This window comes from Quercus lobata, chromosome 5 (genome assembly GCF_001633185.2).
Source record: "Quercus lobata isolate SW786 chromosome 5, ValleyOak3.0 Primary Assembly, whole genome shotgun sequence".
In the NCBI taxonomy this organism is placed as follows: domain Eukaryota; kingdom Viridiplantae; phylum Streptophyta; class Magnoliopsida; order Fagales; family Fagaceae; genus Quercus; species Quercus lobata.
Genome location: NC_044908.1, coordinates 70,862,233 through 70,876,933, shown reverse-complemented (window position 1 = coordinate 70,876,933; position 14,701 = coordinate 70,862,233). Strand labels below are relative to the sequence as shown.

The 14,701-nt window shown below is 38.9% G+C and overlaps 2 protein-coding genes across 5 annotated transcripts; both read right to left on the bottom strand.

Moving 5' to 3' along the window:
• Nucleotides 1-551: 551 nt before the first annotated feature.
• LOC115992620 (ankyrin repeat-containing protein At5g02620-like) lies at nucleotides 552-6,547 on the bottom strand. Of its 4 annotated transcripts, none has more exons than XM_031116845.1 (5): nucleotides 5,865-6,547; nucleotides 5,499-5,654; nucleotides 2,378-2,584; nucleotides 2,013-2,344; nucleotides 552-1,478 (listed from the first exon to the last, which is right to left on the bottom strand). In XM_031116845.1, the coding sequence occupies exons 1-5, from the start codon at nucleotides 6,544-6,546 to the stop codon at nucleotides 702-704; spliced, it is 2,154 nt and encodes a 717-aa protein (XP_030972705.1). In that variant the 5' UTR covers nucleotide 6,547; the 3' UTR covers nucleotides 552-701. The 4 variants fall into 4 exon arrangements, with proteins under 4 accessions (XP_030972705.1, XP_030972704.1, XP_030972706.1 ...); XM_031116846.1 differs by having other exon boundaries at nucleotides 553-837; nucleotides 1,009-1,478; nucleotides 2,013-2,584; nucleotides 5,865-6,546; XM_031116844.1 differs by having other exon boundaries at nucleotides 2,013-2,584; nucleotides 5,505-5,654.
• A 6,114-nt stretch (nucleotides 6,548-12,661) lies between these two features.
• LOC115991051 lies at nucleotides 12,662-14,482 on the bottom strand. The gene is made up of 2 exons (XM_031114803.1): nucleotides 13,379-14,482; nucleotides 12,662-13,219 (listed from the first exon to the last, which is right to left on the bottom strand). The coding sequence occupies exons 1-2, from the start codon at nucleotides 14,480-14,482 to the stop codon at nucleotides 12,662-12,664; spliced, it is 1,662 nt and encodes a 553-aa protein (XP_030970663.1).
• Between the last annotated feature and the right edge of the window lie 219 nt (nucleotides 14,483-14,701).

The following is a 14,701-nucleotide window of genomic DNA, read 5'->3' as shown; positions in this document are numbered from 1 at the left end:
ACTCTGAGTTTAACACCCTTACAATTGTTTATTCGTCCTCGGACCAATCAACATCTTCGGCTAAGGCTCAAGGCCCAATATACAATTTTGGGTCCTTATCCCTACAGTGATTTTACATTTTTTTTTTTGGTAAAATCAAAATTCTTTCGAGAGCACTAAAAGATACAGTATTATTTTAAACTCATACCAGGTGGAACTCATCACAACCTCAAACATTCTTTTTAAATGCTAAGGGTTTTTTTTTTTTTTTTAGGAAACTATATAAATTTATTTCACGGAATGTTACTCTATATAATGAAAAAAAAAAAAAAAAAAAAAAAAAAAAAAAAAAAAAAAAAAAAAAAAAAAAAAAAAAAAAAGAGGCATTCCTCTAATCAGTTGACTGCCTCTATATTCTCTTTAGCAACCTTAGGAAGCTTTGGACAGTTAAGACCCAAGAGCGAGTCCAGATAGTATTTAAATCGAAGTGTTTATATAGTTTTTTTTTTTTTTTTTTTTTTTTTGGGCTAGAACAATTCCATAGTAACCAAAAATTCAAGAGTCGATTAAATACTATATATCAGACCAAAAAATATTATAGAAACCATAAATTCAAGAGTTATATACATATCAACACTGTCTGTCTCTCTAGTGCCCATGAAGAATTCCCACGCGTATCAAGACAGAAGACTGTTTTTCATAAGTTCAACAACTTGGCTTTCTTAAACCGAGAATTGCATGGTCTGTGATGTATCATGGCAACCCCAGTGTTCTCCCACTGAGTTGTCTCGACAGGAATTATTATTGCTCCCACCTTGAAGGCGAATGGAGGAACTACGAGTTTCGGCTTTTCGATTGCTGTAGAAGAAATAGGTGTCCGTAGACATAGTAAGGCAAGGAAAAGCCTCTATTATTTTCTTGAGCAAGTACTTGTAAGTTTTTGACAGAGAAAGATAAAGAGGGAAATATGCTAGTGCAAAGATGCCAACTGGAAGGAAAGAAAGGGAATAGAGGAGAATTTTTGTCCACCTTTCTTTGCTACGTATCATTAGGATGATCGTTGCAGAAAATGCTATCATCATCATTGAAACGGAGAGAAAAAGAAATGTGAAGCCTAGCATGAGCTTGTTGGGAAGCGAATGCTTGAAGTCTTCTAATCGAAATGGTGCTGTGAGGATTGAAAGAAATATAACCACTGAGGTCAAAGCACAGGTAAGTGAGAGTACATCAGTTGCTGTGAAAACCACAAAGAAAGAATGATTGAGAAGGACAGGAACACCAGTATTCTGATTAGGACCTCCTGGTATTGTGTAGGCTGCGGCAAAGGCAACTGTCGCGATGAGAACTGCCACAATAGAGCATCCTTCTGCAGTGTGCTTTAGCCAATCTCTGGCAGCATTCCGGAGCTCTGTGTTGTTTTTAGCAAATAAGCCTTCAGCAGTAAGCTTCTTCTTGTTCCGATGATCAATGAAATGGGCTTTTGTGATAGACTTTACTCGCTGCACGCATAAACATATACATGAGAATCACATTGATGACCAGCCAAAAATACATCCTTTGAAGAGGCCATCTTGATTATATATACATCAGAGGCTAAATCAATTAAATCCCTCTGGATTAAGAGATTGTAAATTCCCCAAAACTAAGTATAATTTCAATTGAAAAGTTTAGGATACAGCACCAAAGGAATTATACTTAAATTTTACTATTTTTAACTAAATAAGGCTATTGAGGGGATATTTGAGAAACTGAGAAAAAAATAATGCAGTTAGCCTAAAAGCCATTGCTAGTTGCAACTACTTTTATATGTTGATTAGGATCTTCTACATTTTAAATTGACCTATTGTATGGTTCAGATTACAGAAATATGTACCCAATATCATATCAGCTAAAATTTTAAACGAGATTACAGTATGTACACAATTAAATATAAGAAACAGGCATCTATCGATTTCAATTGAAACCACACACACACAAAAGTAGACTGATAATGTTTTTGTAATAAATGAGAGTGGTGTTATTAAAAATAGCACCTCAAACCAGAGCAGCTCCTCCTGCAATTCGAGTGCAGGGCCTCGCAATTTTTCAGGGACATAATCTTCTCTTTTTATTCCAACCATATGCAGAATGGAGTTCCCATCATTGTCAAGCCTCCGAACCAGCCACCTCATTGCTACTTCCATTGTCAACACAAGCTTGAAAACCTCCAACTGGCGGTACTTGATAGCTACATGCAATATGGTCCGCCCTTCATTATCAATGTGCTCAACTGCCTGAGGGTATATTTCAAGTATTTCTCTAACGATCTCTATGCACCCTGACTTAGTTGCTAGAAACAATGGCGTAATTCCTCCAAGTTCCAGTACTTGTTGCAAAGAAATAGAAGAGGGCAGCTGATCTGGGTTATCCACATTCTCATTTGTAGTTGAAACATCAGTACTTCCATATTTGTGCAGCCTTGGTTTACTCGTGTCAATTCCAGAACCAGTGATCTCCCACGAGGTATCTTCTTTTACTAACAGTTTGGCAAGCTCTAACGCTGATTCATGGCTTAACTTTTCCTTGGAAATGTCATTGCTCTCGGCCGAACTACAGCACATTTTGACTTTTGAAGAGTGAAAGTAATTAGTAGCTTTATATAGACATTATAAACACATAATTGCTAAGAAAATTATAAGTAAATAAAAAATTCCAGGCTCTTCTAAATTCATCCATCAAATCATGCAAAGATTTTATCCTTGAGTAACCTGAAGCAATTTCATTGCTAAAGAACTATTCAATATTGTATTTTAAAGGTCTGTAAGGATTTGTAGGGTTTAATATCTTTTTTATTATTAATAAAAAGAATAAAAAAATCCCTCTAAAAAAAGGCTTAAAGATGAACTATAGTCTGTAAACGACAAATTCTAAGGCAAAAACAATGCCTTTAACTACAATTTATATTTAACGATGTAGCCTTAGAAATTATAGTTATATATAAAAGTTATAAAAAAAAAAAAAAAATGTATTAGCCAATAAACTAAATAATTGTACTACAATATTGTTGGTCCGAAATTGAAATTATGCACAAAAAAGGACACGGACTGGTAATTTAATAAGTTTATATAAAAACCTCTCCTTAACTTATTAAATTATTGGTCAATGTACTTTTTAAGTTTAGGAGGAAGTTCAAGATTGGAAGTTAGCAGCATATTATTGTATTTATTTTTAATTATTTTAATAAAAATTTGCATTTTTAAGAGAGCATATAACGTCAAGAAATTATACAATTTTTGTCGCATACGTAAACACTCAACACAGTATATCTGTATATGTGACCCGTCAAATCATTGATGACTCTTTCATAAAAGTTTAATACATTTAAAAATGAATGACTTTCAGTTCACCTACCAAACTATTGGACATTGATTAAATGTGACTCAAACCATTGGCAGTGAGGTCAACATCATTTCTACATTTACAATGCAAAAAACAGAGTAAAGGAATATCTTAATGCTTTGGACCATGAGCAGGACAAAGATAGGAGAGAGAAATTGACTTCATGGATTTCCCCTCCTAAAAACTATATAAAACTAAATGTGGATGCTGTTGTCTCACAGACTTTTACCTTCTTAGTTGTGGTAGCAAGAAATGAGTTTGGAGAGGTGTTAAAGTTATGGGTTAAAATTCATGATTTATGCACTCCTACTCAAGCTGAAGTAGCTGCAATTCTGTGGGCTCTAAACTTGGCTATTGCTGAAAATTGGTGCAACATCATTGTGGAGGGGGATTCAAAAATATGTTTTGATGCCCTATCCAAAGCAAAAGATCCAATTGATTGGTCCATCTCCTCCATCATTCGTGATGCTGCTGACATGAGTGTATCTTTTGATAATTGTGAGTTTGGCTGGGTTAAGAGATCTCTAAACTCAATAGCTTATTCTGCTGCTAAATATGCTATTACTCTTAAAGTAGGTTTCTTGTGTAATAACTGTAATTTGCCTCCCCCTATCTTGAAGGCTTATAGACAAGATTGTTGTACCTCCTGTTGTTCTGCTTAATCTAATGAAATGGCAGATTATCAAAAAATAAAAATAAAAACTAAATACATTTAAAATGATTTGACTTTCACCCAATGAGCTATTGACATTGATTACTACACAAAATGTACACAATTCATGTATTAAGTGCTGATACAATGCTAAAAAGTTACTATCAGAAGCAGATACAATAGGTTGAAACTTTTTCTAGAAAAAAAAAATGTTGATATACTAAAATAAAATATGGCCAATATGTGTGAAATTATGTAGGGGCAAGGGTCAAGGTTTAAATTTTTAGGAGAGAGTTTCATACACATATACACTTAAATTAGACTGAAATAGAATTTTTATCTTGTATCAAAATGAATTATGTAAGTATTGAAGTTTACATTAATTATGATGTAAGAATACTTCCCTAAACTATTACAATCGCACACATCGACACACTCAAATAATAATAATAATAATTTTAATAATAACAATAATAATATGGTTTAAATCAACAATAGAATATTATGTCTAGCTCTATGATTGAAGGAGTTCAACCATGGATAGGTGGAATTGGATCAAGGTGTCCCATCCACTACATATAGGGTGGGAAAAACTCGGAATGGAAACAAAGGGGGTTGGAGTTATTAGTTATCCATAATTGGGTAGCTTCGACATTAACAAGAAAGTCAATATTGTACTGATACCAGTCATATTTGGTGATATAAATTTTACATCAACCATAAAATCGGTACTCGTACTTTGTACTCTTTTAAATATATTGGATAAAAAACTAATAAGAGATTTTTTTGGGTATTTTAGTTGTTACAATAAAAAAATTAAAATTGAAAAAAGTTATAAAACATTTTATCTAATCTAATACATTAGTTTAATGTATTTAGGTTTACAAAATATGTGAATTTTTTTTTTTTTGAGAATAAAAAAAATCTGAATTTTAATAACATGTTATAAAGATATAAATAAATACATTCATACAACTATGTGTGTGTGAGTTTATAAATAGCATTAATCTCGAAACAATATACTAGTATCACAATATACTAGTATCAATAAGCATTAAAATATTTTCTCCTACCAAAATTGCAGATACGAAATTTACTCTCTTGAACAGTGATGTGAGAGAAAGTAAGTGAGTAGTTATGAGAGCATAAAAATGAAGATAAAGCAACAGGGGCAAGAAGGAAAAAAGACAAGACAGGACAGGGGAGCAAAACCCATCCTCACCTAGTCACCTCTACAAGACGAGTGGGACATAGTTGGGCCAGGTGGAATAAGCAGGACGAGTAATTTATATGGTTTTACCCTCCCTTAGCTGGATCTTGACATTAAAGAAGTATTATATATGAAATAAAAAAATTACCTTTTTTATTACCAAAAAAAAAAATTACCTTTTGACAAGAAATATAAAATGGAAAATCACACCATTTATATCTGCTGAGAAGGAGAAAAGAAGGAAAATAGTGTTGATTATGTTGACTATATGATATTTACCCTTACTGGAAATTCTCTTGAGGAATCCACGCCTGCGCACCGGTTCAAAAGCTTTGGGGTTGCATGAGAGAAGCTGAAGAGCGGTCATCCCATCTTCGTCTCTTTCACCAACCAAATACTTGAACCGTCCGTGTGTAGCGATTTCCAAAGCTAAACCTGCTCTTATGTCATTTTGTGTATGGAAACCACAACCCAAAACACAAAGCAAATTCAAGACAATCAAAGGAGAAATTATGTAAATACAATTAGAATGGTGATATAGCTAGCTAGTTACACAAACACAATATGTGTACTGTAATCGGGTTTTGAAAATACGATTTCACAAGCTGTTTCCTGCGACTAGTACGCTAAAGTGAGGGAACTAACCAAAGTGCTGAGAAAGGATGGCGATGTGAAGAATAGTGGTCTTGTCATTCCTCTGAACAAAATTTTGCATGTCCTTTTCACCATAGTTTAAACTTTCATCTGCCAGAAAGTTGAAAATCTCAGTTTTACCATAGCGAGCTGCTCGAAAGAGTGGGGTTTCTCCAAGCTCGTTGCGCATTCTTAACAACTCTTGATCTCTCTTTATCATCTCTTCTGCTACCTCCACCGAGCTTCCGTGGTCGAGAGTAGCTGCCTCGTGGAGGATTGTGTTTCCAGAACGGTTTTTGCGGCCCAATTTGTTGTCATGGCAGGGAGGCAACTCTTTGAGAAGACTGAGTACCAAGTCAGCTTGTTTCGAGTAAGCGGCCTTGTGGAGCACTGTGTCTTCGTGTATGGTCAGTATGTGTAACGCGTGGTCCTCCATATCTGCACAGAGTTTTAAAACTGCTTTCGTGTCTTCTTTCAGTAGAGCTTCGTACAGCTTTCCATTTGATTCATGATCTTTATAAACAACCCTTTTTTCTCCCGTGGAAGCCATCAATTGAAGCTGTGAAGAGGAAAGGGAGGGAGGAAGGTTTTCAAAAATCAGAAAAAGCTGGTTTATAGGTATGGAGGTTTGGTTTTTTTGAAGGAAAATATTAAAGTAAAGAAATTTATTCAGATAATGCTGCTTACTCCTCATCAATTATATTCGTGAGATTTAACTTTAGCTTTATAGCTTTATAGCAATTATTGTTAGATTTTTTTAGACATTTGTGGGCTCAGATAGTGCAGTATACTTTATATGATTTGTACTATATTTCTTCTTTTACAGTAATGCTATTTATGTCGTGGAAATGTACAATTGTCCTTTAATTTTTTTTTTTTTTTAATGAATGGAAAAGGTCCTTATGTGGATGATTATTGACCCGACTTATTTAAACACGCTATTAATAGCATGGGGTACTTTTGGGCACATTAAGATTATTTATATTGTGACATAACATTTTTATAAAATACACTACTTCAACTTGATAACTTCTAAACTCATAATTATGACCAAATTCGAGACTCACTATTTTTCCTTTTTTGGATGCCCTATAAAAGCATTGGTTAATGAAAAATAAAAAAGAAACTTATATTTTTAATAGATTTCTATATTTCTTATATATTAAAACTTTTTAAAAAGTGATCCATTAATAAATAGTTTAAGAGCACATGTTAATAGATTTTTTTTTTCTTTTTTTGTACAGTAATGTTATGTTTGGTGCGGAAATGTGCACATCTAATGCCCCAACCAAAATTTCTAATTCCACTGGGAGAGGCATTTCTCAATCAATTCATATTTTGATTCTTAGGTGTTGGGATCAATTTTGGAATGGCAAGCTAATTAAGGGAACTTGAGCTCATCAGCCTGGGTTCAAAGATATGTATATATAAAGGAATCAAATCCACTACTTATCCCATTATAAGGATGAAGGCTAATAGTGCATGGTAAAGAAATACTCAAAAACACTAATTAACTCACCAAGTGACAAGTATAGCTCAAGGTATATTTGTCACTTGGTGTTTTGATTTTGCTTACTATAATCACATGACACTTAACACTACCTTATTTATCATACAAATTCCATATCCTCACTCACCTGTTATACTGACAGCGACTGGATCCATTATCATTCATAACAATTTGCTCCTGATCGATGTTTACCTGGTACCAAAAAATTTTCTTAATCTTTTATCTATATATGCCAACAGTCAACTAACCGAGCTAGGACTTGAACAAGACAGGTGATAGGGATCCATTAGATTATTACCCAGTCCACTTCACCCTTTCTTGAGTTGTGGCATTCTTATCTACGTCATGCTTCCGTATCTTGTGTTTAATCTTTAAATTATAGGAGTTTGTTAGGTCAAGTCAATTTATGGTCATTTAATTGTACTTCATATCAATTAGAATAACAATTTGCATTACCATCTAATATATACTAATATAAGTGAGCCTTTGACTCTTGTTACATTTGATTTTTTTTTTTTTTGGTCCGGCTTCTGTCCAGTGGAAGTTTTCACTGGACACTTTTAAATTCAGATACGTGCCCAAGAGTAGACACATGTCCACAATCCAATGTGCTCATTGGACACAATCCACACCCTTTTTTTTTTTTTTTTAATCTACTATGTGGAGTCTCTCCCTATCCCTATCATGGGACTGTCATGTTGTTTTGTTATATTCATTTATGACATTTGGCAATTTTAATGGATTTTTTTTTTTAAAAAAAAGGTCATTCCAAATTTTTTAATATATATCTTTTTTTTTTGTTTTTTTGGTAAACCTTTTTTAATATATATCATGACTTTGCTCAAATGATTGTTTTGTCACATTAAAATATTGTGTCATGCTAATGCTATGGAATATAAGTTATAAACACTATTTTCCCAATTCCCCATACACTGTTTTGTGGCACTATCTTCCTCACATTTTGCCCATGCGCATTTCGGTGAAATTTGTTCAAGTTGAACGTAAACTTCACCATATTATACACTTTGTTGATGCTCTCGTCCATTCTACTCACACGTTCCTATGACTTTTTGGGGAAGTAGTTCTCAATAATGTCTATTACTGATGAAGTGTAAACTCGTCAATCGTAGTAGGCAGATAGAACTCCCCGTCAGCACCTGTGTATCTTCTAAAAGGGGTCATCGGTATGGTGCATACCACAACGCCTCCGATGCCAAAGTTAGAACAGTAAAGTAATTCACAAAACTAGAAAGTAATAGGTATTTTCTTAGAGTCTCAGTATCTATGTACCTTATGCTGCCAATGTAAGGACTTTATATATGTGATCTTGACTGCTAGCTGTTCGGGTGTTAATGCCTCTCTTTTGTAACGCCTCCAGCCCAATTATGGGGCTTTTATTAGGCTCCAACGGTCTGTTTTGCTGGTTTCGTAACTGCCCAGGTTACTTGCTGGCACCATTGAATGACTTTCCTTTCCTCGTCGGTGATGGCTTGTTTGTCGTCAGGGGTGACCTCGTCACTAGGTTAACCTCGTCAAGGTAATGTGTTCTCGTCACTCCCATCAGTTGCCCCCCAGGTTCTGTGGTCGCCAGTGACGTGTCATGAGGGCCACAGAAGGTGAAAGGTTTCTTTTCCTGAGTTGTTTGTGACGCTTGGGGTTTCATTTCGAATTTAATGTATGATGGTGGCACAGTATGGAACGTGGCCACGTGGCACATGCTGATTGAGGGTATTGATGGCATGACCCTTGGGTTTCCCACTACTTTTCAGTTTCCTTGGATTTTTGGTTTCAAAAACTTTTCTTTTTCCTTCACTCTGATTTTTCTTTCTTTTCCTGCTCCGAGTGTTTGTCTCTTTTGCTTGTTTCTATGATTATTCTGATTTTGCTCCGGCGACTTTGACCTTGCTCCGGCGATGAATTTCTCCGGCCTCGACTGTTCCGCTTTTCAAGGTACGCTACTTCTTCGATTTTTCTCAAATTTTTTCTTCATGGCCCCCTTATAAATTCCTGATTTTTCCTTTGTCTTTTACTTTTGTTGTTTTCGTGTTTGATATGTGGGCATTTAGGATTGGGTATCCCTTTTCATGGTTAGTTCTTCTGAGGTTTGGGTAGCTTGCCCCTCAGTTTCTTTCTTTTTTGCTCGCTTAGGGGCGGTTTTGAGTGTTTCCGGGGACTTTTTTCCTTTAATTGGGGACTATCTTTTTGAAGGTAGTGGGTTGAGTGTAGTTCTAGGGGAGCTATCTCCAATTTTAGGCCGGTCACTGGCCTAGTTTGAGGGAGAGACGAGGAGGATGTCGGAGGTGAGATCCAGTGAATTAGACACTGGGTTGTCGTCTAGCGGCGGCCCGGTCGAGGGTGATACAGCCGTTTCCACCCCTCGTCAGGTTAGGGCTTTTTACGCTCTTAACGAGGGGTGTGGGCTGGACGCTGACACAATGGCTAGGTTTAAGGATAGGTTCCAGTTTCCTGCGCGAGTCTGCGTTCATCGGCCTGGTCCTGAGGATCGGGCCTGCCACTTCTTTCCTGGTGAAGTATGCTTCTACAAGGCTGCTTTCACTTCTGGACTTAGGCTACCCGTCCATCCTCTGGTGAAGGAGCTCTTGGATCACTTTGGCATTGCCCCCGAGCAACTCATGCCTAACTCCTGAAGGATAGTTATCAATTGTATGGAGATTTGGCTGGCTGCCAACGAAGATATGATCAAAGTGAGTGAGCTCATCCACATCTACCGTTTAAAGGAATCGAAAGAGTACGGGTATTATGAACTAGTCCCTTGGACGAGGGGGACTAGAATCATTAAGGGTTTAGCCTCGTCATTCAGGTACTGGAAGTCACGTTTCATTTTCGTGTCCAGGGATGACTTTGAGACCCCTTCTAGCGAGGCTTGGGGTGATATCCCAAGATTACTTCATCGGTGGGGAACCCCAAACTTAGGTGCGTCCATGTTTCTTCTCGTCTGTTTATTTTCGTCTTGCATGTTTGGTCGTCACTAACCACTAGTTCACTTTCTTTTGCAGTTAAAAAACGCCCCAAATTGAAGAGAAAATACCAGGGTCGTGTTCAGAAGGCAATCGAATACGCAAAGTTGATTGAGAGTTGGGACGATCTCCTTGAACCACGGACACTTGCTTTCTACTGCTTAGGCCCGGATCCATCTCCTTACGTTTTGCGCAGCATTAACATCGAGGAGAAGAAGAGTATGTGTTTACCTCGTCAGTACTGACCTTCACTTGCGTACTTTGGATTTCTTAGTCTTCTTCTTCTTTTTTTTTTTTTTTTTTTTTAAGAGATGACAACCAAGTTCAACAAAGATATGTATGTCAAGATAAGGTCCAAGAAGGACGAACCCTTGGTTAATATTGGTAAAAAGGGAGTTCGTATTACGGGGAAGGGTCCGTCTGTCCTCCCCTCTGTAGATGCCACTCCCATCGTCTCTGGAGTTGAGAGTCTACAGGTGGTTTCGCTGGCCACTTCAGTTGAGGAGATCCCTACCCCGTCATCAAAGAGGCTGAGACTATCAGCCAAAGACAAAGAGAAGGAGAGAGTTGGCTTGTCCGTCTTTGACGACGAAGGTGTGGCTGTGGAGCAGGCACATAACGTTGTGAAGGCTGAAGACCTTAAGGTCTTTTCTGGAGTGCCTCTCAATTTGGTTGCAAGTCAGCACGTTCATAAGATTGTGCAGGTAAGGCTGTTTATGCGTTTTCCTTGGTTTCTTTTCACATCAATTTCCCCTTTTTTTTTTCTTTTTTTTTTACTGACGCACCTAGCTTGCTTTGTCAAGTGTTGGGGAGAGCCTTCACCTTGCTTCTGAGTGTCTCACTCAAGAGGCTAAGGTGGCTTCTTTGACGTCCAAGATGGAGGCTCTGGAGAAGGAGAACTCGACGCTGAAAAAGGACCTCATAGAGTCGATGGACGAGGCTGCCACATTGAAGGAGAAAGTCAAGGCTTTGAATTCCGACCTTAGGGTCGAGCATCAACTGAATTTGGAGAAGGACAACCAGCTTCAGGCGGCAAAAGAGAAGTTGAAGACGATCGCTGCTAGGTCCGTCGAGGCCTTTCAGCAAACTAAGGAGTATTCCACTGTACTCTTCAGCTGGTACTTCAAGGGTTTCGAGCTCCTTCGCAGGTACCTCGTCAAGCACCCTACAGGGGTTGATCTGCCGAATTTGGATCTAGAAGTGGTAGATCAAGAGATGGCTGCTGACGAGGCTGCCCAGTCTTCTGCACCTGAAGGTGATGCCCCTGCTGCTGATGACGCCCCTATTGCTGAGAATGTTCCCGCTACTATTGACAATCCCGTTACTGACGCTCTAGACACCCGAACCTGACACTTAGGAAAATTTATCTTTTATATTTGCCCGTTGTGTTTTAGGCCTTTTTGGAGTTGTATATATATATATATATATATATTTTATATCTATTTTCAGAACAATGTCTCTTGGCCCTCCGTTTTATGGGTCTGTAGGAAAAACAAGGATAATTGCCCTCTGTTTTTGGGCTTTTTATGATTTAGTTCTTACCCGTTTTTGTGGCTATGCTCCTGTCTATGACCATGCATGTGTTTGTGATTTAACATAAACTTCTTAGCATACCTTGTACTTAGCCGGTACTTAGCGTAAATTTCTTTAGCCGTGATTTGCTCGTCACTCTTTATCCTTGATGAGGGTTTTTGTCCTTCTTCTTTTTCTCCTTGTTCTTTCTCTTGCGGATTCGTCAGTATCCTGAGTTCGTCGAGTGGGACTTTGTCAATTGCGTAGGCTTTAGGATTATGTCTACGTCACCAGCACGTTCTGGGGACATTCACTTTCTTTTGTGCCTTCGTGAGTGACTTACATCCGTCAAAGAGGAATCTTATCACTTGGCCACTTTTTGGTGACTTACATCCAGTTAAGAAATCTCGTCACTTCGGGATTCGTCAATGATTTACATCCGTCTTGGCGGAATCTTATCACTTGGCCATTTTTTGGTGACTTACATCCGGTTAAGGAATCTCGTCACTTCGGGATTCGTCAGTGATTTACATCCGTCTTGGTGGAATCTTGTTACTTTAGTTTGCCTTATACTCGTTGGCATTGTCGTCAGTAACTTACATCCGTCAAGGCAGAATCTTGTTACGTTAGTTCGACTTACAATTGGCTAGACCTGTTTGCATAAAGACATCAAAGAATAAAGTTTTTTTATTAAATTCAAGAGTGACTGCATTTGTCTATTACATCTTCTGGTGGTACTTTTTTAAATGCTCAATGTTCCATGGTCGAGGGAGCCTTTGTCCGTCCATGGTTTTCAGGTGATAACTTCCTTATCTTGAGTAATGAATGACTCGGTAAGGACCTTCCCACGTAGGACCCAACTTTCCCTGGGTAGGGTCTTTAGTTGCTGTGGTAGTCCTGCGTAGGACGAGGTCTCCTATGTCCAGTCGTCTGAGTTTGACCCTCTTATCGTAGTATTCGGCCATCTTTTTCTGATACTTCATCATCTTGCTGGATGCATTGTCTCTTACTTCGTCCAGACAATCCAGGTTGAGTCGTAGTTTGTCGTCGTTGATCCCTTCGTTGAAAGTTCCTTGTCTGATGCTCGTTACCCCCACTTCGACTGGGATTACTACTTTTGTGCTATAGGTAAGCCTGAAGGGGGTTTCTCCTGTCGGGGTTCTGGCGGTGGTTCTGTAAGCCCACAAGACATTTGGTAATTCTTCTGGCCAGGCACCCTTCGCATCATCTAGTCTGGTCTTGATAATCTTGAGCAGCGTTCGGTTCGTCACTTCCGTCAACCCGTTTGCCTGAGGATGCCCTGGAGACGAGAACTGATTCTTGATCCCAAGGTTTGAACAGAATTCCCTGAAGCCTTGGCTGTCGAACTACCTCCCATTATCTGATATGATCGTCAAGGGAATCCCGAACCTGTAGATTATATTCTTCCACACAAAGCTCCGGATCCGAGCCTCAATGATCGTTGCTAGGGCCTCTGCTTCAACCCATTTCGTGAAATAATCAATAGCAACAAGTAGGAACTTTACCTGACCTTTACCTTGGGGTAGAGGACTGACGATGTCAATTCCCCACTGTGCAAATGGCCATGGGGAAGCTATAGTCATCATTTTCTCTGTTGGAAGCCGTTGCACATTCCCGTATCGCTGGCATTTGTCGCACCTCTTGACGATTTTAGCAGCGTCCACCTGCATGGTTGGCCAAAAATATCCTACTCGTACTACCTTGTTCACCAGGGATCTTGAGCCAGCGTGGTCACCGTAAATTCCTCCGTGGATTTCTTCCAGGATGTATCTAGCCTCTTCCTCGTCGACGCACTTCAAGTAAGGCATAGAGAAGCCTCTCTTGTACAAAGCGTCATTCAGGATGGTGAACCTGGCCGCCCTCTTCTTGATCCTTTTAGCTTCTTCGGTGTTCTGAGGGAGGCGCCCGTCCTGGAGGTAGGATATTATGGGTGTCATCCAACTGTCTGTGCTCTGGATGGTGAATGTTGCAATTTCTTCGATACTAGGGTGTTTCTGGACTTCCATCGCTAGATCTGTGCTAATCTTCCCTTCTTCTGATGACGCTAGTTTTGATACTTCGTCAGCTCCCATATTCTGACTTCTTGGGATCTGCACGAACTCCACTATGTCAAACTCCTGAGTTAGATGTTTCGTCAGCTTAAGGTATTTCTGCATCCTTTCTTCCTTTGCTTCGTACTCTCCCCTAATTTGCCCGATCACTAGCTTTGAATCACTTTGGATCAACAAATTTTTAGCACCAAGTGCCTTTCCAAGCCTCAGTCCCGTCAGTATCCCCTCGTATTCAACTTCGTTGTTGGTGGCTGGGAACTTTAGTTGGACCCCATATTTCAGCACTTCTCCGTCAGGGGTGGTTATGACGACCCCTACTCCCCCCTTCCTCTGGACTGACGAACCATCAGTTTGTATCGTCCATCTGTCTACCTTGTCGATAATCCTGTCCTCGTCTGGAAGAGTGAACTCTACGATGAAGTCTACCAGAGCTTGCGCCTTGATCGCTGTTCTGGGATGGTACTCGATGTCAAATTGACTAAGTTCAATTGCCCACTGAACCATCCTGCTTGCTGCTTCGGGCTTGTTCATTGATTTCTTGATCGGTTGGTCCGTCATTACAAGAATGGGATTTGCCTGGAAGTATTGCCTTAGCTTGCGCGAGGCTACTACTAGCGCAAATGCAATCTTTTCGATCCTTGGGTATCTGGCCTCAGCTCCTTGGAAGGATTGGCTGATGTAGTAAACCGGGAGCTGCTTCTTGCCCTCTTTCTCTGATCAGGGCTGCACTTACTGCCGAGGCTGACACTGCCAGGTATAAGTATAGGTTTTACCCTT